Raw genomic sequence first — 27,858 nt, 5'->3', positions numbered from 1 at the left:
ACTTTGAAATTGTTCAGTCTAGTTCTTCAGTCCTTGATGTTAAACCATGATAAGAGCAGAACATGATGCATTCGCCTGCACTGCTATCTCTCTCAGAATTCTTGAACTACGTATGCAGATTATAGTTTTTCTATATCTCTCAAGATAGAGCCACTGGTTATGGCAATAAATAAATATGGCGCGGTGATTCTGCTGTTTTCAGCGGACAAGAATTTATGGTTTCTATATATATAATCGCGTTTCATTTTTAAATAATAAGTGTTTTGGTAATATTTTACTATTTTACGAGTGTGAGATATTAAATTGTAAATTTACAAGATGAAAATCACGGTTACCACTTTATCCGATGATATATTTATATTGGATGTTAGTGAAGATTTGGAATTGGAAAATTTCAAAGCATTTTGTGAAGTGGAATCAGGGTATCCAGCTCCAGAGATTGTCATTGCACATAATGGTATGCCGTTGTTAGACGATAAGAAGTCACTGAAGGATCTTGGCATTCGGGACGGTGATGTAGTTATTTTACAGCATATGCTGAGTTCAGGATCTAACATCAGTTTTGCAGCCGCTAATCAAGGTAAGTGGTGTAATTACGTGAAATATGAGTTAAGTAAACGGTGTATTAGTTATTCAATATATGTCAGTATTCGTTATGTCGTTTTAGGTCTTCCATTTCTTGACTTCAGTGGCATTCAAGTTCCTGGTTCCTCAGGACAAGGGCAAGGACAGGGACAAGGACAAGGACCAAGCCATGCAGTACCAGGTGTAGGTGCAGGTGCACAGGAGGAGGACCCCAAATTAATTAGAGATATGTTCTTGGCAAATCCAGATCAGCTTGCCCTCTTGAAACAGAATAATCCTCGTTTGGCGGACGCTTTGCTCTCTGGCAATCTTGGTAAATATTGTTGCAGATAAGCCTATAACCACCAGGGTTGGACAGATTAACCAACAATTTAGGAGTCAGGCACAAAATAATTGTAAAGTTCACTTGTATGGATTAGACTAGATAGGGCAGATTAGGTTACGGTAGATCACATCTCACTCCATTTGGATATTTCTTGATATCTGGTTGCCTCCATAACATAACTTGCACAAGCCCTACTAGAACTGATTTTCAAAATATGTGGAAAATTATTAATTTTCTTGATGGCTAGGAAGGTGTTCATTTTATCTAAAGTCTATTCAAAGCAGAGCCTAATGGAATATTAAATAAATAAAGCTTTCGTTGTCCACACTTGTCTAAAAATTTAATTGCATATTAACTGTAATGTAAAAATAATTATTAAAGTTTTAAAATATATATGCAATGTGACTTGTATGAGTTTTGTACTGAGTAATCCAGCTTGTAAGAGTGTTTGACTGTGAGATTGTAATGTGTATCGTCTCTTGCAGAAGAGTTTGGAACAGTGCTGAAGGAGCAGATGGAATCCCGAGCTGAGAGACAGAGACAGAGGATCAGGATGATGAATGCCCATCCCTTTGACACAGAAGCACAGAGGCTGATTGCAGAAGAAATTCGACAGAAAAACATTGAAGCAAATATGGAAGCTGCTATGGAATATAACCCAGAGACATTTGGAACAGTTGTTATGTTGTATATTAACTGCCGTGTGAATGGCCATCCTGTTAAAGCATTCATAGACTCAGGTATTGTTTTCTGTAACTGCAGAAGCAGAACATTTAACTCTTTAGAATTTCATTGATAATGAAAGTTGGATAGTAATACTCTAGATCAGTAATTCCCAACCTTTTTTGACTGACGACACACTTTACTGAACGCCCACGATATCGCGACACACTTATTTGTTTTTATTAATAATAATATAGTAATAACAACCAGTGCTTTTCTTCTGGAGAAAAATATGATGGAATTCTTTGTAGAATATTTGATAGCGGACGGGGAGATGATTACTCTTCACTGCACGGAAATTTTGTCATTTTTATCCTAGTTTTCGTCCAACTAAGACTTTCAAGGTCTAAGCGGAATTCAAAGAAAAATTATATTAAAATCGTATATATTCACACATATTTCGGTTCCATGATGAATGCAACAAAAAGTGCCGGAACGCCGTTCCAGTGTGTTCCGCGAGAAAAAAAATCTCTGATAACTTCTATGTAGTGTCGGACATCCAGTGTTGTAGATAGGTCGACGTTAACACGCAATCGAAAAAAAAAACGCACAAACTTGATTGGCATTAGAATAAAACAAAGGTATGTGTCAAAAATCCCAATCAATCTATGCTGGATGTCGGATAAAAGATTTTTATTATTGTTTTCGAAAACTCACCTATTTGAATTAATGAGAAGTCTGTGCTTTGTAGATTGCACAGAATTTTTTCTATATGTGGCCTTATGGTTGACAGGCCAACACGTGAATCATCTTCAAGATGCAGCAGTCTGTTCCTTTGTTTAGATTTCACAATTTTTATGGTAGAAAATGCTGAGTCACATAAGTATAACATTGAAAACGGCAGTTATAAATGTATTTTTAGTTTATTCGGCAACATCGACTGATTTGATAAAACATTTCTGTATACAATACACTTGGGATTTTGTTTATATTTATCTCCACGCCATGTAAAACCATATTGCAAGTATTCATCACTATATTAACGAAACGCAGGGAATTTTCGATCACATTATTTGAATTAGACTGCTGTCATCTGACCCAAAACTTGATTCAGATTGTCTTTTTCGAATTAAAAATTTGTCCATGATAAAATCTAAATAAAGCACTTTTGATAAAATAGTCGCACTATCACTGACCAATATGTTAGGACGATTCTTAACCCTGTTTATTACTAAGTGGGAAGAATAAACTAATTACTAAACATTGTTGCAGGTGTTCACTTTCATTCCAAATATCACAGGCAGAAAAATTAAATTGAGCATTGTTATAGGTGTTCACGTTTCATTGGTAAAGTCTGTCCAAAATAAAATTTACCATATCAAAGACTTCGTTGTAAATAAAAAAAATGCCTTATAAAGAGACTTTCTGGATAGCATAAAATTTATTTTGCAATTCCAAAATTTAGCGACACACTCCATGGGGCTGCGTGACACTGCTCTAGACGACTCGATATCACTGTACTTAACAGGATAAAGCATTGTTGATAATAGCAGAAATACAACCAATTCTTGTTTGTTAAAAAGTCCAATAAAGCTGTCAGCATTACAGGCCATGAAGGCCTAAAGAGTATTGGAAGTTAAGGCTCTTTTGGAAATTGCTGGCATTATTAGTAGTTGGAATGTCAAGTCTACAAGCATATAAATGTTCCCCCACATTTAACTCGAAGGAATGCTCATTTATGTCAGAGGTTGAGTGAACACCAGTCACATAGTGCAGCCAGAAGGTTTACATCAATTTGAAAAACCTATGAACTGAACCCATCAGGAATGAAATCCGCAACCTTTGGCTTTGTAGCTTAACCACAACACTACCACATGCTCCCATTTTCCTTTGTTACTTTTTTCGAATTTTTGTCTACACACATTAATAAAAAAAACTGAAAGAATTTATAAAAACAGTTATATTATCGGTTGTTCTGTATGGTTGTGAAACTTGGATTGGAGAGAGGTACAAAGGTTAAAGGCATTCGAGAATAAGATCCTTTGGAAAATATTTGGAGCTAAGAGGGATGAAGTTACAGGAGAATGGGCAAAGTTACAGAACGCAGAACTGCACGCATTGTATTCTTCACATAACATAATTAGGAACATCAAATTCAGACGTTTGAGATGGGCAGGGCATGTAGCACGTATGGACGAATCCAGAAATGTACATAGAGCGTTAGATGGGCCGGAGATTAAAAGACCTTTGGGAAGATAATATTAAAATGGATTTGAGGGAAGTGGGGTATGATGGTAGGAACTGGATTAATCTTGCTCAGAATAGGGACCGATGGTGGGCTTATGTGAAGGTGGCATAAATCTCCAGGTTCTCTAAAAGCCATAAGTAAGTAAGTAATACATTAAAGTTAAAAATCACTTTAAAATAATGAATATGAAGACACCTGAACGTATCTTTCAGTACGTACTTTCATATACTTAATAGATATAGTTATATAATATCTTACAATTTCGTTTTGGGAATCCTGTTTAATACTACAAAATGTCAGTTGCATCGTAGTGAAACAAAACTTGGCTATATATTGGCAGAATTAGAATGTTGATGATTTTAACATTTCTGATGTCTAAGAACATAGAAACTCAATGTTTTCTTTTAACTTTTGATGCTGGACCCCAGGCTCATTTAACTGTCATTACTTTCAGCTTCACCTTCATCATACCTATCTCAATACTCACGTCATCCTACCTTATCTACGGGATGAACAGAATCTGACCTCATGTGTGTCCTAATCTCAGAACAGAATTCTTCATCATAATTACTGCCCCCCCCCCAAAAAAAAGGTAGAGGATCAAATGGTTACACGCCAATATGTGCTGTGTTAAGATTATTTTTCCAGTATTCTGTAACAAATGAAGGAATTTCTTTACAATTGCGTTACCACGTTCAGGTACAAATCTACTTATGTAATGGGCTTCTAGTCCAAATATATGTACCATAAAAAAAAAAAAGATTGCCAACACCAAATTTACACCGAAATAAAGGCACTGAAAGTAGCTATGAAAGTGAGGATCGATGGAGAAGCGTGGGCAGACAAGATCGCTCCATCAAGGTGGCATGGAGGCACAGCACATAAATCTCATTTCCTTACTGATCATAGAGAAAAGTCGAATTTTTCATAAGATCGAATCAGTGACACGTTAGGTTAGTTTAGACTTTTGGTATGCCTTGCATATAATCACATTGTCTAAGAATGTCACTACCCCACCCCTACCCCTCTCTCCCATGCTATTCTGTATTGTCTTTGGTGGGAGATCCTTGCTATTCGTCTTCCTTTGGTAACGCTATTGTAAAGATTTACCCAAATGAGAAAAAAAAGTATAATACTAGTAGTACGAGCTGGTTACATTCCCTGAACATTATTATTTATTTATTTTTTTTTTTTGTGACTAAGATCGAGCAATGAAATTATTTACCAACATTTCTCGCATGTAGCCATAAATGCAAAATAAGGGGAACGCGATTTTATTCAAATGAATTTACAATCAAGACTTCTTTTGCGAATATATATGTAAAAAAATTAGTCACTGAAGTGATTAAGTACCTATAGATCATTTCATTTTTTCGTGGAGTGTAGTTTTGGTATTTATATATCAGAAACAGATTTTCATACTATAAACAGAATAATCACAAAATAGCAATATGTAAAACACTGCACATCTACACCACCACATAGGAAATTTGTTATGTTTTGAGCGTCTCACTCACGGATATAGAATATATTTTTGGGATCACTTCCTGGGATGTAATGACTTTGCAGAAGTTTGCAGCATATGTTTCAGATGTTTGGCCATGCATTACCCACCAGTGTAGTCTAGGGATACATCGTACATCGAGAATACACTGAGACATAGGTTCGAATCCTGTTTATTTGGTTGCTTATTTTCGGAGATATTCCCAACTATAAGGCAAATGGCAGGTAATTCATTGGTCAGTACCCAGTTTCATCTCACTGTCACCAGTTTTACTGATGCTGTATAACCTTGCAATTATGCAGCGTCATTAAATCTATTGAGGAAAATTATGTAAAATGATATCTTGTAGGATTATGTTAAAGATTGGAGAGGTTTCTTCTTCTTTGTTACTTTTATCATTATAGTCCTACAATAAGTAATGTGGACAGTTGCTAAAAAACATAATTAATTGTTTTCTAGAGAGTATGACTTACGTAATATAGTGAATAGCAATTGGTGATTCAGTCAGAAATGAATTCTATGCCTCAGTTTTTAGAATAAGGTTGCTTTTTGATCATGAACTTCTTTTTCATCAAGTCTGAATGGTTGATTGTTGGTGCAGGTGCGCAGACAACAATAATGTCTGCAGCCTGTGCCGAGCGCTGTCACATCATGCGCCTTGTGGACACACGCTGGGCTGGAATTGCAAAGGGTGTTGGTGTGCAGAAAATCATCGGACGCATCCATATGGTTCAGATTCAGATTGAATCAGATTACCTAACAACGTCATTTTCGGTACTGGAGGAGCAGCCAATGGACATGCTTCTTGGCCTCGACATGCTCAAAAGGCATCAGGTACTGGGTTAATATCGTTAACATTATTAGCATATAAAAATTACAGCGCATGCATTATGTCCAGACACTCCCCCACTCTTCCTACAGAGCTGCGCACGACATCAGATGAGTCTACATACAAATTATAGGGGAATGAGTTAGCCTTTGCCTTGAACTCGGTAGACACATGCCCGACCTTCCCTTCTATTCCCACCCCCTCCACAGAAACGTTGTTCCCATATTCACATTGCGAATGTCCTGACAAAATGCATGAGCTGTATTTATCCAGATGTAACAACTTGATGTACATGATATTCATTTGAGAATGTGCATGTGTGAAGGTTTATTTTCTTTACTGAAGTGCTTTCCTTTTCTATTATTATTATTATTATTATTATTATTATTATTATTATTATTATTTCTTTTTCCTCTCCTCCACCCCCACTTTTTAAGATAATCTGGTGAGTAATAGACTTTGAAGTCAGTTTCTTTTAACTTTTTTGTTAAATAACATATGTGTGTATTAATTTTGTTTGTTAATACGAAATAACGTTTAAATTATTTAATTGACCTTTATAAGTAACACTAAATATTAAAACTTTAGGAAAAATTGTTACATTAATGCAGCCAAATATACGTTCTCCTATTCTGAAATGTTTTTGTGATTGTTGTAATACTAACTTGTCTTGCCATTATTCACTGTAGCTCAACAAGCGTGATTCATGTATGCGTGTAGTGTCAAGAAGCATAGATCACTTAGTTTGTCAGAGACTATCTAGAGAACACCACAGGCAGTAAGTCTACGTTACGCTTGTAATGTATGGATGACGATGCTGATGGAGAATTTTTTTTAATGTCACAGGGAAACCAGAGTATTGGTGTGCTGTGATAGAGTTTTGGTGTCATAGCCCTAGAAAAATCGCTGTGACATACGAGGCCTGTCTAAAAAGTATCCGACCTTTAGCCAGAAAAAATATTTCAAATACCTGACGGAGTTGGGACCCTAATCCCCTTCAAAGTAGACCCCTTGTGCTTGCACACACTTAGCCCACCGATCCTTCCACTGCCAGAAACACCTCTGGAAGTCTTCTTTTGGAATGGTGTTCAGCTCCGTTGTCACATTCCGCATTATCTCTTCTCTACTCTCAAAACGGGATCCTTTCAGTGGTGTCTTCAATTTTGGAAACAACCAGAAGTCGCAAGGAGCCAAGTCGCAAGGAGCCAGGTCTGGAGAGTAGGGAGGTTGGCGAACAGTTGTAATTCCATGTTTGGCCAAGAAAGTGTGGATCAATTGGGATGAATGTGCGGGGGCGTTGTCGTGATGCAAGTGCCAGTTGTTCACCGTCCACATGTCTGGTCTTTCGCGCCGAACTGCATCACGGAGTCGCCGGAGAACATCGTGATAGTACTCCTTTGTCACCGTTTGTCCTTCCTGTGCGTATTCGTGATGCACAATTCCACAGACATCAAAGAAAACAGTCAGCATCACCTTGATTTTGCTTCGCACCTGCCGCGCTTTCTTCGGCCTTGGAGACTCGGGATGCTTCCATTGCGACGACTGTCTTTTTGTTTCTGGGTTGTACCCGTACACCCATGACTCATCTCCAGTTATCACGGTGTTCAGAAACCCAGGATCAGTGTTGGCGGTGTCCAGAAGGTCCTGTGCAACGTCACGACGGAGGTCTTTTTGTTCCAGGGACAACAACTTGGGCACGAATTTCGCAGCCACTCGGTTCATGTTCAAATCATCACGCAAAATTGCATGTGCAGAATCTTTACTCACTCCAACCTCTTTGGCAATCTCCCACATGGTCAAACGACGATCTGCCATCACCAAATTTCGCACCCTCTCAACAACAGCTGCACTCTGAGCAGTTTGGGGCCTGCCACAACACTGCTCACTCTCCGCTGATGTGCGGCCATCTTTGAATCGGTTGAACCACTCCTTAATTTGTGTTACACCCATCGCATCTTCCCCAAACACCTGCTGAATCTTACGAATTGTTTGACTTTGAGAATCACCAAGCTTTTGACAAAATTTGATGCAGTATCTTTGCTCAATTCGTTCAGTCATCTTGCGAGAAAACTAAATCCGACAAACACTTAGAACAGCACCTTACTTGGCGACCACCAGCCAGTGACTGGCACAAGCGAATGCGGTGAAAAAATTCAAGCACAGTGGCGCCACCTTAGAATCACTACTTTGCTCGGGAAAATTTAAGTTCGGATACATTTTAGACAGGCCTCGTATAATGTTGATTTTGTCCAGTGTGAGTTTTGTGTTTGCTGATTCTTGGCAATTATGAATGTTGCTGAGTTCTGAATATAATCGAATGATGACACATTGTTTGTCACTATGAGATGACAGATGTTTATGTTTATTGCTCTTCTGTGAATTTGTATACTGGGCCATAAGTATTACATCAGCAATAGAAACAAAAATATACCGGTAATAACATATTTTAACATTTAATATTAACGTGTTTGTAACATGTTTAGTTAAGTTTCACGAAAATGTTTATTTGCAGTTGCTATTAATACTTCAGCATTGTTATGGAAAACTTATACTCTTATATTTCTCCAACTTGAAGGACAATTAAGAGAAAGAAGAGATTAGATAAACATACACACAAGCTTATCCTATGCTTTGATTACTACCCCCTTTGTAATGCTTCTGTACTATGATAAACTCGCCAGATCCTGAATCAAGTTGTCTGGAGCTGTCACATATAGTTATATAATCACAGTCATCATCATTGCTGTGAGTTACATATAGGGCAGAAATGGTGATTTCTCTCGCTGTGTCTGATATTGTCACAGTCTAATTTTTGTGTTCAGCTGATTCATGGAATTTAGAATGTTGCCATGTTATCCCAAATGTAACCAAACTATAGGTTTGTTCCAGCAAGCAATTCAGAATGTAATTTCACGTTGTATGATTTATCCGATAAGCAAGTTGTAATACAATGTTAAATTTGAAATATACCGTCTATACTTATCTAGTATTATATGATTGATTATAACATAAACGTTTTCGGCACTAATGTGCCATTTTCAAATGTATGAGAATTTGCCTAATTACATGTTCAAATAGGTGCACATGAATTGTGTGAATGAAACATATAATATGTACCCTGGTGATCTCATGTCACATATAAAACAATCTGTTTGTAGATAATTAATGCTTAAAATTAAAAATTAAAAACACACACTTATTACTAACATTTAAAATTTGTTTTTCTGCTGCAATTATCCATCAATATGTGGAACACGGGGTTATCTTGACGTATTGTGTGGTCAAATGCAGTTATTCATTTACTTGAAATGTTGTAAAATTTACACTGAGATATTAACTATTAAAATGTTAAAATCCTTTATGTTGATACTTTGTTATTGCACCAAGGTTCCTTGTTTTTTGTTCACTTTCACATATTGGAGCACTTTACCATGATCGAATGTGGTGCGTAATATAAGTTACATTGATACCTGGTTATTGTTTTGCTGTGGTTTGGATTATTACATGTTCATGGTTGTCACCGTCCGATTATCAGTCAAGCCTTTACACTGCGAACATAAAATTTGTTGTTACATATATGAATATGCTGATGGTTAAATGCATTGAATTAAACTAGTGACTTACGTACAATGGCTGGACATGTTGCGTGCTCGACGTTGGCCAGGCTATGAATGAGAATCGTTCGATGCTCACAGTGGTTCTTATCTTAATGAACATCTGGCGGAACCGGAAGTAATGTGGGGATGGGGGGATGTGATGTCATAAGCTGAGATGATGTAGTCTGATTTTTTGAAACTAATTTAAATAAATTGAATAATGGGTTCTTAGGATTAACTATTTGCTCGTTTAAAAGTTGGTTTCCTTTATTAAAACTCTTAGCGATGTAATATTGCTCTGCCGTGTCTATTATGGGGCTGTTAGTGACTTTAATAATTTTTAGTGCATCTTTTACATTACATAATTCATGGCCTTCTTCAATAAGGTGATGAGCATATTTCGACTTCTTTCTGTTATATTTAAAATCTGTAGCATGTTCTTTGTATCTTATTTTGAAATTACGGCGGGTTTGACCGATATACTGTTTGGTGCAGTTCTTGCATTGCAATTGGTAGGTATATACCACTATTTAGGAGAGGTTCATTGGTGTTGGTTTTATTGGGGATTATGTTATGAAGCTTGTTATTGGTTTTGAAGGCTATGTTAATGTTTTGTTTTTTGAAGAAATTATTAATTTGATTTGAAATTTTTCCGAAATAAGTCATGGTTTGCCATTTTTTATTGGATTTTGTGTTTTCTGGTTCCAATGTGGTGTATTTTTTCTTAAATAATTTGGCTTTTCTATTTTTCAGTAATTTATGGTTTAAATGTTTTTCATAGCCGTTTTCTGTTGCAAGGTTTTGAATGTAATTGAATTATTTTTTGTAATTATTCCTATTCATTGGAATCGTGAGTAACCGATCAATTAGGTACCTAAATTTGCTGACTTTATGTGTTGTGGGATGGGTGGAATTATTATTGATAGAGTGTGTGGTAGCTGTTTGTTTTCTATGTATATTGAAGTCTATTTTAGGGGGTCTTACGGTAATATTTAGGTCTAGGAAATATATACTGTTGTTAACACTTGTTTCCAATGTGCATATACCGTATTGGTCCGAATATAAGCCGCACTTTTTATTCAAATTTCAAACTCGAAAAGTTGGGGTGCAGCTTATTTGCGTGGCCGATAAATTTAAACTTGAAATGTGGCGCATGTTGCTACCAGTAATTTTATCATTTTGAAATGGAGCAACAATGCCACGCGCTCGTGTTTGAAATTGTCAGCAGTCGTATGGATATGACGCAACAATGTACCAGTCTTCATATTACAGTGATCGTACTCTTTTGTATGATAGGTCAGATTAAAACAGTTTGTAATAGCTACGGGTTCAGCCATGAGCGGAAACGTAGAAAGAAAAGCTTCAACAAGCTTGGGAATTCGGCGCAGTTATGACGCTAGTTTCAAACTTGCGGTTATTCATCATGCTAGGAGTACGTCTAATAGAGAAGCCGGTAAAAAGTTTAGTGTGGATGAGTCTAATGTGCGGCGCTGGATCGCCTTGGAGGATAAACTGAAAAATGCCAATACAACCAGAAAATCTTTCAGAGGACCCAAGGCTGGGAAATACCCTGAACTAGAACGTAGGGTCCTTTCCTTTGTACAAGACAAAAGGAAAGAAGGGATGCCTATCTCTCGACAAGTAATCCAGGTAAAATCGTTGGAAATAGCGAAGACCCTAAACATTCCACAGACAGAATTCCATGGGAGTATAGGTTGGTGCCGCAGGTTTATGCATTGAAGTGGCCTTGTTCTCCGACGAAGCACTTCATTAGCACAGAGACTGCCAGAGGATTTTACTGAGAAACTCATCAACTTCCAGAGGCACGTCATTGAATTGCGTCAGTGCCACTCTTACCCATTACACCAGATCGGCAATGCCGACGAGACGACCGTATTTTGGGACATGCCGAGCAATATGACAGTTGACAATAAAGGGGCGAAAAGCATATCATTGAGAACAACTGGAAATGAAAAACAAAGAATCACTGTGATGCTGGCGGTTATGGCAGATGGAGGAAAACTGCCTCCGTACGTTATTCTGAAGCGTAAAACTATGCCCAAGGAGAATTTACCTAAGGGATTAGTGATTCGTTGCCAAGAGAAAGGATGGATGACAACCGAACTAATGGTGGACTGGCTAGCTACGGTTTGGAATCGCAGACCAGGTGCGCTGCTCTGTAAGAGGGCTATGTTAGTATTGGATGCCTTTAAAGATCACCTCACACCCGAAGTAAAGAAGAAAATTACTGCATTGAAGACAGACCTAGTCGTCATACCTGGAGGTATGACATCAAAATTGCAGGTGCTTGATGTCGTCGTGAACAAGCCTTTTAAAGACCATCTCCGAAAACAGTATTCGGATTGGCTTCTAGAAGGGGGTCATGCATTCACTCCATCTGGGAAGATCAAGAAGCCATCTGTCAGCCTTATGTGTGAGTGGATTCTCTCTTCATGGCACATGATATCACCAGATTCAATCATCAAAGGCTTCAATAAATGCTGCGTGTCTAATGCTCTGGATGGCAGTGAGGACGACGTACTTTGGGCAGAGAGTGATGAACAAAGTGACAGTGATGAAACAAATACCGGTACCGGTAGTAGTGAAGTCAGCAGTGACATTGGAGAAGACGGTGATTAGTTGTACCGGTATTTTTTGTGATTTACCCACGTAACACCGTAATTGAAGAAAAAGTGTTTAAATAGTGTAAACAGTTTTGTAACTGGATAATGTGACAGGTAAATTTCACTGCACTCAATTTTCCTTTTTTTCTCATTCTGCACTCAATTTTTCTTTTTTTTTTTTTTTTTTTTTTTTTCTCCTTTCCCCCTAAAAATAAGGGTGCGGCTTATACTCAGATGCGGCTTACACTCGGGCCAATACGGTACATATTATATGTTTCATTCACACAGTTCATGTGCACCTATTTGAACATGTAATTAGGCAAATTCTCATACATTTGAAAATGGCACATTAGTGCCGAAAACGTTTATGTTATAATCAATCATATAATACTAGATAAGTATAGACGGTATATTTCAAATTTAACATTGTATTGTAATTCAGAATGTGTTCCGAACTAATACCGAATTTCTTTCGACGCATGTGCCATTTGTGTACAGTGTCAGAACTAATTTGGGAGTTTATGTTGTTGGAATGTTTCTTGAACTCTTCTTTCACAGCCTTCAGAGTTTCTTCTCATATTAAAATTATATTCATCTTCCGAACTTAATCCTTTGTAAAATATATTGCTATAACCTGCCAAATCACTCATGATGGACTATTTTTTTTTTATTTTAACATGCCTAGTCTCGAGGTATTTTAACCATAACTTCAGATTAAACCATCTGTGCAGTTCATAATTCCCAGTTCCTGCTCTTAATCAAGAATCAATTTCACTTGTTCTGAACGAGTTTGAAATTCTGGTTGAGGATTTTTCCAAGGTTTTTCCCTGAACACATTAAGAGCAAATGCTGGGTGACTTTCGGTGCTGGACCCTGGATCATTTTTCTGGTATTATCACCTTTATTTCACTCTCACCAGATAATCATTGCAGTTGATAAAGCGTCATAAAATAAATTAATACACATTTCGTGTACTTATTTCAAGGAAGTGTTTCATTAAAAAAAAGAACAGCTTTTGGATGAGCCTGGCATCAGTTTGAGCAGTAAAAATGGAATGGATTACCAATATATCATGACTCATGGCACAGGTTACATAGAAGTATGAAAATAAGCAAAAAATTAAGTGATTAAATTTGTTTCAAGTTCGTATTAACCAAATAAAAATCCATTAAAATCACTGAATTTAAGCTGGGACCGGGAGAATTGTTCATATTAAGGAGGTGTTCGTATTAACGAGAGTTTACTGTAGGGTAAAGGTTGGTAGTACTGTGATACGAGTAGTATTGTGATAGTTCATTTTGAGAATTTATTACAATTTTACTGAGCGAGAGGAAGATCGGTTTTTTGCATCAGTGTATTAAAGGAATGTTCATGAACAAGTTGCTGCACAAAACCGGTCCTTCACTTGCTCAGTAAAATTGTAATAAATTCTCAAAAAGAACTATCACAATATTACTCATATCACAGTTTACCAACCTTTACTCTATATATTTTTTTATCATGTGCATATGTGCTTGTGCATGCATAAATATGCTGTTGACCTTATTTCCTTTTGGAAATAGACGAAAAAAATGCGAAAGTTACTTGAAAAGTTTGAATGTTGTGTCTCCACTTTATATTCTGCAGTGCTCAATAGACTTGAAAAAGAATGTCCTTCGCATTGGGACAACAGGCACAGAAACTTCATTTCTATCAGAAAGGGAGCTTCCTGATTGTGCAAGGTTGTCAAGTCAGAGTGAGGATGACGTCATTGGACAGTCTGTTAGAGAAGCAGAAGAAAGAGACCTGGCTCGAGCTCTACAGAACAGTCGGGAGTCAGGTTAGTATCAATCTCTCATTTACAAACATACTGAAAATCATTATCACTTTTTTTATTTTTTATTGCAGAGACCCAAGTTCATATAAAAGGAAAGTGTATACATCAAATTACTTTTCAAAGATTCATTATTTTTCTACATATATAGTCTCCAGCTCGATCAACACATTTTTGCCAGCCCTCTGTCATTTTTAATATGCCTGTGTAGTAGAAGTCTATTTCAGCAGTGCACAGCCCATGATGTGTGGTTTCCTGCATTTTTTTATCTACCTATCTTGAAATCTTGCTCTCTCAGGCCTTCTTCGACAAAACCAAAGAGATAGAAGTGTGATGGTGATAAATCCGGACTTTTTATCAACCATGTGTCCTGTATGTCCACAAAGAGCGTAGACTCTAATGAAATAATGTTACACACAGCTAAACAATGCAAGTAACACTTGTTTTTATTTTCATCAACATAATTTGCAAGACACTAAATTTAAATAGCTTTGGAATGAGTACATACACTGTTGTATATGGAATAGACTTCAGAGAAATTGATTTTGTTTCAATATGTTGGTGGAGAATTTTGAAAACTTATAAAAAACTTGTAAAAATGGAAGCATCCAATAGATGCTCGAGTTAGATGAGCACTGTTACTAGATGACAAATTATCTTTCCTGCTGCAAATAAAACTTAGTTCCCATATTCATGTATTATTCTTTTTTTCAAATCGTCATTTTACTATAATTCCTTATTTTCATATGTTTTCACATTTAAAAAGAAATTTTCACAACCAGTTATAGAAAACGCCATTTCATGGAAATACTTTTACACTGTAGATTTATGTTGATAAAGATACTACATGTAATCATAATTCCTACAATCATAATTTTCGAAACAAATTATAATTTTATTTCAGGAATGTATCCTTGTTGTTTTTCATTGATTGGGTCTAAATTGGATATCCTATGGACATCATTGAAGATCCTGAAGCATGGAGCTCTAACTTTCTATGTTCTGTGTAACTTTAGACGTAACTTTATGCCTGGCTATATTAATTTATTTATAGAATTTTTATCTCCTTTTCATTGGCTTACAGACTTCACCATGTTCATGTTTCATTTCTGAATTTTCAGAGTTTGAAAGAGTGCCCTGTCGAAGTTTCCTTCCCTTTGTTAAAAATGAACCAAGTAGACACTACAGAGTTTGAATATGATCTCTGCCCTCACAGCAGGTGCTGTTGCAAGTGGAAGCAGTAGTAACCGGGGCTCAATACCTCGTGACCCATCCATTCTCATCCTGCCAACAGACAATTTTGGGGAAAATGAGGTGCGAGAATTGGTCAGTCTGGGTTTTACACGAGAACAGGTAAGATGTTTCTTGTATACTGTAACTAAGGTAAGAGTATTTGTTTAATATATTTTATGTCATAACATATGAATTGGATATAGTGACTGAAAAATTGAAGGTAATACAGTAGAAGATATTGTAGGATATGTTTTCATTCGAAGAATTTTATTCCATCTTAAAATCGTAAACTATCATAATTATCTTTCAAGGCCTGTTACAATCTTACATAAAAATTTTCACGCCAACATTTTGCAGGTCTTTCTCCTCTTGGTGTATTTGTATAAACAGCTTTGAGGATTCTATGTAAACTCATTCTTTGAAAACGTGATTTCCAATTTTGTTTGTACTGGTGGATGTATTCTAGAACTGACTCAGTTTTGAGTTCATTTAAAATATCTATATTCCTTTTCAGATCTCATTTTGTGTATCTTGCTGTTCAGTGCTCGACTCGCATTTCAGAGGCTGTTATTATGCTTTCATCACATTTTCTTTAATGTCCATGCTTCGCTGGCATAACTTAATACAGGCTGTGCTAAGGTGTTGTGCAGATGTTTTCTAGTGTGCTTTTGAGCAAGGGATAATCTCATTGTTGTTCTGTTGTATCTAGTCATTTTCTCTACTATGTCCTTTTCTTGCAGAATAGAGAGATTATATCCAATATAGGAAATATTATTTATTCTCTCATATATCTTGTTATGAACACAAATTTTACTTTGTATTGGTTCTTCTCTACAAAATGCCATGAGTTCTGTTTTGTCTATTGCTACAGTATTTCCATATTAAATTTCTTGCTTATTTGTTGTAAATTATAAATGGATCTGGCGAAATCGTCTCCAAAGAGTATTGAATCCAGTTTCAGGGTTCTTTTAATTGGTATTTATATCTGTGCTGTGTTTGCCTCCATTTTTACTATCCTATTGATATAAATGATAAAAAGGACTGGTGATAATCCACACCCTTGTAGATTTTACTTTAAATTGAGCTCATCAACTTTAATTTACAATTCATGTTTGGTTTTTCCGATATTGTTTACAGTACTCGTCAATTGTAGTTTACTAAGTTTTCTATCCGATTGGTTTCTTTTGTTAATCAGTAACAGTTATTAGACTGGTATACATTTTAGAACATTTACTGCTCAACAGAAAAAGAATAACTGCTTCTAGTCAATTGAAGTGTCCTGAGATTTTTCCTCAATCTTTTTTAGTAATTTAGATAGACAATAAAAACACCGCAAATGTGTGTATTATGATGTACGATATTTAAATACCTTATGTTAACTTGTTTTAAAAAAAGTATATCTGCAGTGCAACAGCCCATTAAGAACCAGGACTGACCAGTCGACTGCTGGCCTCACGTCCACATGCCTCTCAGGAGGTGAACGATCATCCTCCAGAATGGAGGTATCGTATAGTTAGCACAATGATCTCCCCAGCCATTGTAGCCGATTGATTTTGCTATCTATCATAGCTCTCCAAATACATCACAATGCTGGGTGGACACCAGTTCCATACACTGGCCGAAATTTCATGAGAAAATTTCTTACCCATGAGGACTTGAGCCTTGGGTGCATTCCATAACACTAGTCTAGATATGATGCCTTAGACCAGTGGTCATCACCACTCGCTGAAATGGATAGAGTGCATGGAGGGTAAGGAAATACGCTTCATCGTGCACAAGGAATAGAGAGATAGCCTCATGCCAACAGCCACGAATGCACGCTAGAGCAGCGTCTTGTCCGCGAGTAACAGACGCTAGTTTGAGAGTGCAATGTTCTGATGACTGCTGCCTTAGATCATGACACGATATGTGAGACAACTTGTCTTATGAACTATAAAAACTAATTGAATCCATTTTGAATCTTACGTACACTACTTTTAACACTTGAATATAAGTAATTGATTAACTAGTGGACTCAGTAGGCTCTGAAGATGGTGTGATGATGCACTGAAACAGCTGTAAGCCGCACAGACTTGCATAATTAACACGAGTAAGTCCACTAGTTAATCAATTACTTAATTGAATCCTTTTAATTAAATATAAGAGTGTAATAACTTACCTGGTTTCATAGGTATCATATGAAGGAAGGACAGTATTGCAAATTAGACTGCATCGGAAATCTAGCACCATTTTGAAGTTCTGCAGTGGCTGCTATGACGAGAATCTCTCTTTAAATACCGACGTTAATCTGCCATCATTGTCTTATTTCATCTATTCTGTTACCTTGATCCCATGGTTTGAATATCCTGGTGGAATCTTTTGTTCAGTTTTTCACTCATTGTCCCAAGATCCTCGAGAATACAGTCATTATGGTTCTGTAGAAAATGCACTTAACTGCTCATTTACATCCCCAGATTTTGACATTTTTCGACATATTCTCGATAAGTTTCATGTAATTTTGAGATTTTTTTGTTTCTAGACGAAGTTTTGAGTTATGATCTTAAATGTTAGCCATGCGAATTTTCTTTTTCAAGTTTATAAATGAAGAGAAAGCTGTATGTCACATAAGATAGCAGAACTTTGGCCCTACCAGCCTTTTATCTTGCTTCACTTTTATTTGTGAATTTATATTGTAGACATTGAGGTATGTTGCATTCATGACTTTAGTTTGTTATGAATTGCTTCGAAAGTCCAAGTTTAATTGTGAAGGAGTAACAACTTTTTCTATTGGAGTCCAGGTTCAAACAAAATTTTTTTCTTGTTCTTCATGTGAGATTGTTTGTTAGTCAGATTTTCGTTTCCCAATGCACATATCGCTCTATGTCAACACAAATAGTCCAGGTATGCTCGTGATATTTGTTTTTTTCTAGCAACAATATTGTTACAATTTTTTTTTTAATGGACAGCATAATATGTGAGAGGTACTGGTAGTGAGGGAATTGAATTACCTTTGTGAGGCTGGACTGCCTTGAGACTTTTTAAAGAGCTACCTATAAAGAACCCCCAATATTGAACACCATGTGCGTTTTAATCAAACCTTCAACATTTTTACAATACTCAAGTTCAGTTTTTACAGGAAAGGTAGATACAATTCCCCTTCTATCTACCTGTACCACCAAAACGAAATAAATAGATTTTTAATCATTCTCTTAGAAGTTCTGCCTCACTTTTAGAGGTATGCAAGTTTTTGACTAAATCGTTGAGTTTACATTGTAGGAACAGTTGTCCCACATATTTTAAAAAATTGATCAGATTCTATTCCTGAAAGATGTTGTGATGTAGAGAGTCTGTGTTAGACAGGCTTCAGGGGTAGGATGTAATTGACACTTCATCACTGTGCAGAACAGGTTGGATGGTAGATTTTAAGTCGAGATATATTGTTGATCTCTTATTTTTCCTTTCTATGTCTTGAAGCAGAAGTAACAGTAATTTATGATCCTGAGATTCATGCCATACCATGGAACACCGAACAGTAATGGTTTCCATTTACCTGATTAATATTTATTTTAAAAGTACTATTGGTATTTGGTCACCGAGTTGAACACCAACATAAGCTAGATAAGCTTTCTTATAATGTTTAATAAATTTATTTTTGGTTATAACAAAATATAATTTGCTAGAAATGTAGAAAAATGAATCTAGTGTGTTAATACTTCCACAATGTGATGTTATTGAAAACACTTTTGATCTATCAAACTGCAATATGTATCAGTATGAATATTAACATACCATAATAATGTAACTGATTACCTGAAAATGAAATTAAATTTTTTAAACTGGACTTCATTACAAAAAATTAAATATCATTTCTGTGGTCACTTGACAGTAAGGATTCATAAAATGTAAATACTTTATCTGAAGTGAAATGATCGCATCTCATTGTGTTTTTACTTATGAATTCACCCTTTTAAGAAAGATTACTGACTTTTTTTTTTTTTTTTTTCAGAACAAAAACAGGATTATTCACGAAGTTATACTGGCTTATTTCTAAAGTACTTTTGAATCAGTGATTAATGTGAATATGGGTCCAATTCCTAGTATTTTGATAAGTTCATTTATTCGATCAGAATCCTGCAGGTTACCCTCAAATCTTGATTTTCAATGAAATAAATTGGAGTCTGTCATCATTTTATTCTGATATAGTAAACACTACTAGAACTGAATTTCCTTTTATTGCACAATTCTTGTTCTTTAACATAGAAGAATGAACAGAATTTTATGGTATATAAATATAATGTATTCATAAAACATGTTGCTCATTTAAGGTTATAATGACTATTACTTTACAAGTTTATGAACATTGTAATCAAAAAGAATTATTGGTAACATAACATTCACAACGAATTAAAATTAGCAATATAGAGGTCTGTGCCCTTGTACTTTGGTGCAATAGAACCCACTTTTATATCCCCACGATTTGCATTTTTTCGCCATTTACATACTTAGTTTTTTCAATTTTCGAATGTTCCTGATATTATGAGTAATACACACTGCATTTACATCAGTGGAATTTCAAATTTTCTTCTATTTATGATGGTATACGTCGACATAAAAATGTAGTTTGGGAAAAAATTTAATCAGATGCATCATTTTCAGGATTGTATCTATAGATAGCGACATTCTGACTGCAGAAGAGCAGTTGTTACAAGAAATAATTGAAGTTCATATTCAGGATCACAGAGCCAAACTGCCAAAGGAATTGTGATGATAGTGATAATTGTGATGATTATTGTGATGCTGTTCTCATAAGTGCAGAGGCAGTTGCAACAGTGGGAACATTGTGAAAGTATGTTTCTGCTGCAGATGGTGTGGTGACACTATGTTACAGAAACTCTGTGAACTAGAAAAGTTTGTTTCTGAGTCTGTAAAATTAAACCACTTTTGCCTTAGTCCCTTAAGAAATGTAAAAGAGAGATTTTATTGTATATCCATTCTTACCGAACTTGGCCAAATCAGACACAGGTGTCTTCTACAATCTACTGAATAGTTCGTGCAGTTCATACATGTAGGCAAATGCATTGAAATGATAAATTAAGTTCATGAAGATCCATTATACGAAGCACGTCCATAAAGTAACTTTCCCACTCGTCCTACAGCTAGCAAACCATATGTTGTGCGAAGCAACTACTTGTACGTGATAGAATAATGTCCTAGCATGGTGCATGTGCTAGTGGGACTTCCCGAGTGCTCTAGTAGCTTCATTGCATTGGTTGAAGATGGACGTTCCTATTCCAGCTCCTGCCGCGTGTGAAGTGCGGTCAGTGATAAAGTTTTTGAATGCACAGGGCATAGCACCAATTGAAATTGTTCGTCAGCTGTGCCAGGTCTATGGGCCTAACGTCATGAGCAAGCAGATGGTGCATTGCTCCACTAGGTCGTCTGTGATGATGGTTGGCCTGCCACTGTGCTCCTCCTCTTGCACATTTTGGCATCCTGCTGAAAATTGTCTACAGCAGCAACGCACCATCTGCTTGCCCATAGACCTGGCACAGCTGACGATCAATTTCAATCGGCACTATGCCCTGTGCATTCAAAAACTTTATCACTGACCGCACTTCATGCGGCATCTTAAACCAATGCAACAAAGCTACTGAGAGCACTTGGGAAGTTCTGCTAGCGCATGCGTCATGCCAAGACATTACTCTATCACATACATGCAGTCGCTTCGCGCAACATATGGTTTGCTAGCTGTGAGACGAGTGGGAAAATTACTTTATGGACGCGCCTCGTAAACGTCATTCTACATAAAAAGATTTATAGAGTACTGAATACTCTTTCACTTTCTGCAATGAAATGTATTATAAGCACCTACTGTATTTGCCTTTTAACTAAATTGTAGTACAAACTTTTTTTTTTTTTGGACGGAGGAGGGGCTTGAAGGCTGCACTGTAGCCTACAGTTCCGTGAATGATTTTGGCGCCAAATGGCTGCACTCTTGTATTATGTATATAGCAAACTGCACTTGAACTTAACCTGGTCTGTGGTTATGATGAGAGTGACATTTGAATTAATGATGGTGAAATGAGGCCCACTAGCGCATCTGGCCGCGAAACCAGGTGGCCTGGGTTCGATTCCCGGTCAGGGCAAGTTACCTGGTTGAGGTTTTTTCTGGATTTTCCCTCAACCCATTATGAACAAATGCTGCGTAACTTTCAGTGTTGGACCCGGACTCATTTCACCGGCATTGTCACCTTCATCTCATTCAGACGCTAAATAACCTAAAATGTTGATAAAGCATCGTAAAATAACCTATTAAAAAAATGAGGCCCAATGCCGGAAGTTATCCAGGAATTTTGCTTCAGTTAATTGAGAGAAAAACCTTGAAAAAACCTCCAACCAGGATTTGAGCCTGGGTCTGCTCGTTTCATAGTCAGACATGCTAACCGTTACTCCACAGTGGTGGACTACATTTCATAGTTAATTCATTTACTGTTTTTATGATTCAAATTGTTACAGCGCCATACTTTTTGAGCATTGTACCCATGTTCTTATGAATTTTTCTATTCACTGTGACCTCAGGAATAAGCTGTCTAGGAGTTAAGTAGCTTAATGAATCATCCTAAGTAGAGATAATTAAAATTATGACAGCTCACTAATATTGCACAATTGACAGGTGATTGCAGAACTTCGACGATTCCGCGGTGACAAGACGCAAGCCACAGCAGCGCTGTTTGCAAAGGCTCTCAAGTTCTGATTTCCTGCCATATCGAGGAGTGCAAGAGTGACTGAATGCTGATGTGTGAGGACATGCCCTGAGTGCGCATCACTGGGGAATGACGATGCCGAACCAAAGGGTTAAAAAACACTATGAACAAAGGGGAGGAGCTGTAGGGTGCATGCCATCAAGAATTTGCACTATATGGACAGCTGAAAAAACTGTCAAAACTGTTATTTTATTGATGGTATTATTTTTTTATGTAACCTAAACTGTTTCACTGATTTGTCTTCCACACAGTCGCTAGTCAATGTGCATAGAGCAGTGCAGCTATGTGGCGGTTTGTTAACTTTGTTATGGTGTAAGGCCTCACTCTCACTTGTTTTGTTTATGGCAATAAAGAACATATCTTGCTCAGAGGACACATACACATAAACACACACGAGGGTGCTTGATCTTTACTCAGGTGTTTGTCTTGGTGTTTGTTTCCTGTGATTTCACCACTTCCTCTTGTCTTCATGTACAAATCAACCATTGATGTTTGTATCTTCAGGTGAAGTTGTTTGTAAGAATGACATGTAACATACCACCAATTTTCACGAATTTCTCTTAATTAAGTCAGAAGGTTGAAATTTTTATAGGTTTGAACAGGACTCTTTCTGTAGACAAGTTTTACGAAAGCAAATTTTGCTTGTTTATTGCAACTTTGGAAATTTTTTCTGTTAATCACGATATTTCTATGAATATTGCTGAATCATATAGTCATTGGTCATGGAATCCATTATTTCATTTTCGACAATGAAACATTAAAAATAAGTACGAAATTAATTAATTTGTCTTTCATGTTTTGCATGACTGCTCAGCTGTGAAAAATGAAAATTCGTTTGGCGTGCATGCAAATGCTTAGATTCTTACACACTTACACAATAAGAAGAAATGTTGGAAGATATTTACCACATTTTCGGCAAGAATACGCAGTGAAGGCTAAGGAATAATTCTTTTTTTTGGCAACCAAATAATCTGTCATAGTGCGCAAATGAACATAGCTCTATTGTTTTTGATATTCACTTCCCGACTTTTTCTTCATCTAGAGTATAACCGGTTTGCTTGTCAAGGTTGGTATTTTCCTTCCAACGGAAATTCTCTCTGCGTTAAATTTGAATGGAGTCATGCCTTGCTAATGACAAAACCAAATTATTGAATGTCATGATTGATAAAGTGATTTCCATGTTTAAATTCAAACTTTTTCTTGAAGATTTACATTATCGACTTTTATCACAATTTACACACTTCAATGACGACTTTTTTCACGAATTGCTGTAGTTTTCTTTGCTATCTTGCCTATAATATTTCCATTGGTGAATTCCACTTTGAATACACAAAAGCAGATATTTTGAAAGCTAAAATAAAAACTATATATGTTATGATGGTGTTGTGTCACATTGTCCAATTCACTTCCTTAAAAATGATTCATTTAGATTAAATGTGTTCATTCGAATTCTTGTACTTCTAAGATTGTGAGGATTGTGACGAGACAAATACAGTTAGTGAAGTGTACAGGGTTGGAAACTGGAATGAAAAGAACTCTTTTGTGTAAAGTAAGAAAGCAATTCATAATTCTTAAATTTAAGTAACAAGCAAGGACTTGAAAAGTAAAACTAACATAAAATATTTGATTCCATCAGTATCAACGCCTTTTTTAATCTACGGCTTATAGACAGATTCAAACTTTATGATGTTTTTTTTTTACGTTTTTATAGCACTGTCATAGAAATAAAAGGACAGCACTAAACAGGTATATTTGAACAAAGAGCTATATGTGAGCACATCTTCGTTTGTGCCTTCATAGGATAAACACAATTTAATCCTTCTGTAATATGTTATGATCCAGTGATGGTTTGTGGTATAATGTATAGATGTTACAGTTAACTTATACCTATAAATTTTACATTCTGAAAACAGCCTTCAAATCGTGCAACATGGATTTAGCATATGAAATATGAGGAAAGGGTTTCTATTTGTAATTCAGTTACAAATGAAACACAACTATTATCATTATCAAAATCATGTATTAAAGTGTCAAATAATACTGTGCATATATTAAACATCTTATTTGCTATTAGCGAACTTATCAATAACTTTCTGATTGAAATTGGAAATGTTCATGATAAAGTTTCCCTCCACTGAAAGCATTGCTAATACCAAAATCCTCTCTTGTCCCATGGTATTTTTATACTCTGCTCTATGTTTAGAGCTGGAATATACAATCATAAACTCTTAATTTCATATTTTTCTTCTGCCGAATGAAAATTGAAGGTTTTTGACAGCAAACTGACATTGAATTCATTTTGAAAAAACATTAGTTGAGTCACTATTGAGTTTAAATACACAACACTAACAGCTATGACAGTATTCACATGGTACTGTCTCAGAGATTGCAAGCCGGTTGCAACCAGCATTCACAGTACACAGCTTAACTCCTCTGTTTGTGGAATATTTATGCTAGATGTGTACGCACTAGAAAAAAGAGAATTTCGATTGTCTGTTGGGTTGCTGAGAAAATTGCCACATCTTGCTGGGTTCAATGAAAAAGAGTTGTGTTGTGTTGTGTTTGCATGTTGTGCAATTTAGTGCCGTAGTTGCTTTCATCATGTAGTGTGCATTTGATGAATCTCTTAAAGATCAAGCCGTGTCATGCAGTGTGATGAGTCTCTTAAATATCAAGACGTGTTGTTAGCTTCCATTTTTTTTAAATGTAATTTTACTGTTTGTGTAATAAATTAGATTGCTAGGCCATTAAAATGCCAGCCAAATAATTTACACTGAAACAAAGAATTTTTGTGTATGAGACATAAGTGGAAACCAAATCATATCGAGACATATGAGGCAGTTCAGAGAGAGATTCCCTGGCACTACATTTCCAATTAGAGAAACAGACAACTTGTTCTTAGACTACGGGAAACAGGTCTGCTAAATCCTATAATTCTGAAAATCAAGTGATGGTAACAGTGGAACGAAAACTAATGAAATTTATGCATCATTGAAATGTCCTCCAAAGAAATCTCTATGTTGTGTTTCAGAATAAGTACGCATTTCACAAGCCTCAGCCCATACATCAACTAAACTTTTAAGACTGAACTTACAGAGTGGCTATAGCCCAAAAATACATATTAGTACTTATTATGAAATAAAAATATAATTGTATGCAAGCTATTATTAATTAAAGTTACATGTGTTGAAATACGTGGAAGTTACAGATCAAAATTGCTACTACATACACTGTGTGCTGTGGGAGGTACAGATCAAACTTGTTGGTATTTATGCTGCACATTGCTTGCCATGCTTGCATGCATGGACTTCATTGTTCCAGACCCCAGTCAAACATTTTGTACATGTCATCAATTTCAGTAAAATATGCTGGCTGTCAAGTCCGAGCACTTTGTGATTATTTTATAAGTTAATTTGATATGATTTAGTGACTGCATTGGTTGCTATCTCATAGCAGTTCTTTCTTAGCAGGACCCAACTTGAAAAGTATAGAAGAATAAATTAAGAAAACAGAATTGGCAAAACAAAGAAAATAAATTAATATAATCGTTTCATATTTCAAAGCATATCATGGAATTGTTGTTTTGAAAGCTTTCTGATAGTAAATAAGCTGTAAGTACGTACTAGAATCAGTACAATCACGTACTGAAAGTATTTCAGAAACATCATTCTTTCATTTACTTGGCAATAGAATACCAACATTGCTGGTTGATTTGTGAAGTTTTCTCATGTAGTAAAGTTGCTAGGAATTTTATATCACTGTTAGATCTTTCTGTTTACACTATGTTGTAACTGTCAATATTAAAAATACATTGTGGGACTCATGCTGTGCAGAATGACTGCTGAGATTTTTTGGTGCTTATTTTAATGTCTGTTTGTTGCTGCTTAATTGGTTGGTGATTTTTACTTTATGCATTATATTCATATTTGAGATTAATATGATTCTGAGGCATAAAGTTTTATTCTATGTCGAGAATAAAGTTTTTGAATACAGTTAGCCCTTGCACTTCTTAACATTTTTCTTTTCTTTCAGATTGCATTGCTTCCCAAGTGAACTTGGTATTTTTATACTCCTCATGGGATTAATCAAAGATATTTGAACTTTGTGGACTTGCAGTCACAGAATTCCTAAAATAGAAAACACACATAATCATGTAACATGATTGTACACTACATGTAATATATAATTTCCAAAATAATCCAGCAGTCTTTCTTTTTATTACATAGATCCAAAATATCAAAGCTCTTCAACAACTTCATTGTTTGCCTAAGTAAACTGTTTATGCACTGGAAAATGCAGGATTATATAAGATTTTCATTCTGTTAATGGAATATAAAAGCCAATTGTATTATAGGGACAGAGTTTGTGTATTTTATATGATGGATAAATTGGTATTGTTTAAACAATTATTTGGCTTTTAATACATGACCCTACATCTCTTCACCTTTGTTTTTTGTGGTTCCTATCTTGGACAATAATGACACCAATGACATTGATGCAACAAAGACTGCAGTATTGAATATTTCTACAAATTGTATTGGATGTTGTTAACATTTATACTGGAGATTGTGTTGAAAAGAATTTTCTAAACACTTTGAGTGTCATCATGAGAGGAAGTCTGATTTTCAGAGTTGAAGTGTTCGGATGTGATTAATTACACGGCCGTTCATTCTCACAGTTCTGCAATTCGTGGTTTTAGAAATGGATTTTAAAACATTTGATTCTCCATTGACATTGAAACGTGTTCTTCAAGAAAAGACACTAGTGTGGGTGGATATTTAAACTAGACTAATATGGAAAAATGGCTTTGGAAAGAAAAAATAACTATTCTTTATTTGATATCAGATTACATGAAAGAATAAATGTCAGCAAAATCTGTCTGTAAAATCAACTGATGTGCCAGATTACTTACTCGTACATGAAAGAATAAAAGAATGTTCTAGATGTTTATCTAATAACATCTGCTGTTAAAAAATTTAAAACTTTCTTTCAACACAATATAGAAAAATGTTTTGTCGGCCATTCTCCATTTCTCATTGTGTAATGAATAATCAGACTGCTGTATGAAGTTTAAAGGTTCTGTCGTAGCAGCATAAGTTCAATCAGTATAACTGAAAAAGAACATTAATATTAACACTGATCAAGTGTAAGGGAGGAAGAAGAAGTAAATATATGTAGTTTCCACAGATGTTCAAACTCAGATATGTAAGTATCCCTTATAGAATGTTGAGATTGACAAAAATTGTATTATAAAGAGTTCATCATCACGAACTTTGAAATAAAATGTGTTTATATGAAGTTTAAATATGTTTCAGAATGTGCTTACCTACAGTTACTCTGAATTAATGCAAATCCACACTTTCGTCACGCATTTTCCATCATGTATTGTGTGCGGACTTGTGTTTAAAGTGAGAATTTGTATAGAAATTTTGTACAGATTCTTCTTAGAATATTGTTTCTCTTAATTTTTAAACCAATATACAATCTCTTAGTCTTTAAACCAATATAAAAACACAAGTTATCTTTTTGATACTAACTGAATGACTAGAGAAATATTCAGCAAACTGAAACTTCACAATGATTAATGAGTAAAATAGGAATTTCAAATTGCAGGTCAAGTTTGCGTTTGCTAGTTTATTCATGATGTATAAACTTTTGTTGAGAAGTGATGGTGCATTAAGTGTCGTTTGATAGT

At 35.8% G+C, this 27,858-nt stretch overlaps 1 protein-coding gene across 4 annotated transcripts; it reads left to right on the top strand.

Annotated features, from left to right (window-relative positions):
* Nucleotides 1-158: 158 nt before the first annotated feature.
* Nucleotides 159-26,570, top strand: rngo (DNA damage inducible 1 homolog rngo). 4 transcript variants are annotated; one of them, XR_011335538.1, is made up of 8 exons: nucleotides 160-580; nucleotides 668-898; nucleotides 1,396-1,650; nucleotides 5,927-6,159; nucleotides 14,001-14,193; nucleotides 15,404-15,540; nucleotides 22,073-22,361; nucleotides 26,196-26,570. XR_011335538.1 is itself a non-coding variant. In XM_069843238.1 (7 exons), the coding sequence occupies exons 1-7, from the start codon at nucleotides 319-321 to the stop codon at nucleotides 22,151-22,153; spliced, it is 1,389 nt and encodes a 462-aa protein (XP_069699339.1). In that variant the 5' UTR covers nucleotides 159-318; the 3' UTR covers nucleotides 22,154-26,570. The 4 variants fall into 4 exon arrangements, 3 of the variants coding, with proteins under 3 accessions (XP_069699339.1, XP_069699340.1, XP_069699338.1); XM_069843238.1 differs by having other exon boundaries at nucleotides 159-580; nucleotides 15,407-15,540; nucleotides 22,073-26,570; XM_069843239.1 differs by lacking the exon at nucleotides 22,073-22,361 and having other exon boundaries at nucleotides 159-580.
* The last annotated feature ends 1,288 nt before the right edge of the window (nucleotides 26,571-27,858 follow it).

Source organism: Periplaneta americana, chromosome 13 (assembly GCF_040183065.1).
Source record: "Periplaneta americana isolate PAMFEO1 chromosome 13, P.americana_PAMFEO1_priV1, whole genome shotgun sequence".
Taxonomy (NCBI): Eukaryota; Metazoa; Arthropoda; class Insecta; order Blattodea; family Blattidae; genus Periplaneta; species Periplaneta americana.
The sequence above is the reverse complement of the archived record's forward strand: the minus strand, read 5'-3'. Positions and strand labels throughout refer to the sequence as shown.

Coding starts and splice junctions, on each gene's coding strand:
- rngo (XM_069843237.1), top strand. CDS start 319: ATGAAAATCACGGTTACCACTTTATCCGATGATATATTTATATTGGAT. Junction 1,651..5,926: donor TAAAGCATTCATAGACTCAG/GTATTGTTTTCT, acceptor TTGTTGGTGCAG/GTGCGCAGACAACAATAATG. Junction 15,541..22,072: donor TGGGTTTTACACGAGAACAG/GTAAGATGTTTC, acceptor CACAATTGACAG/GTGATTGCAGAACTTCGACG.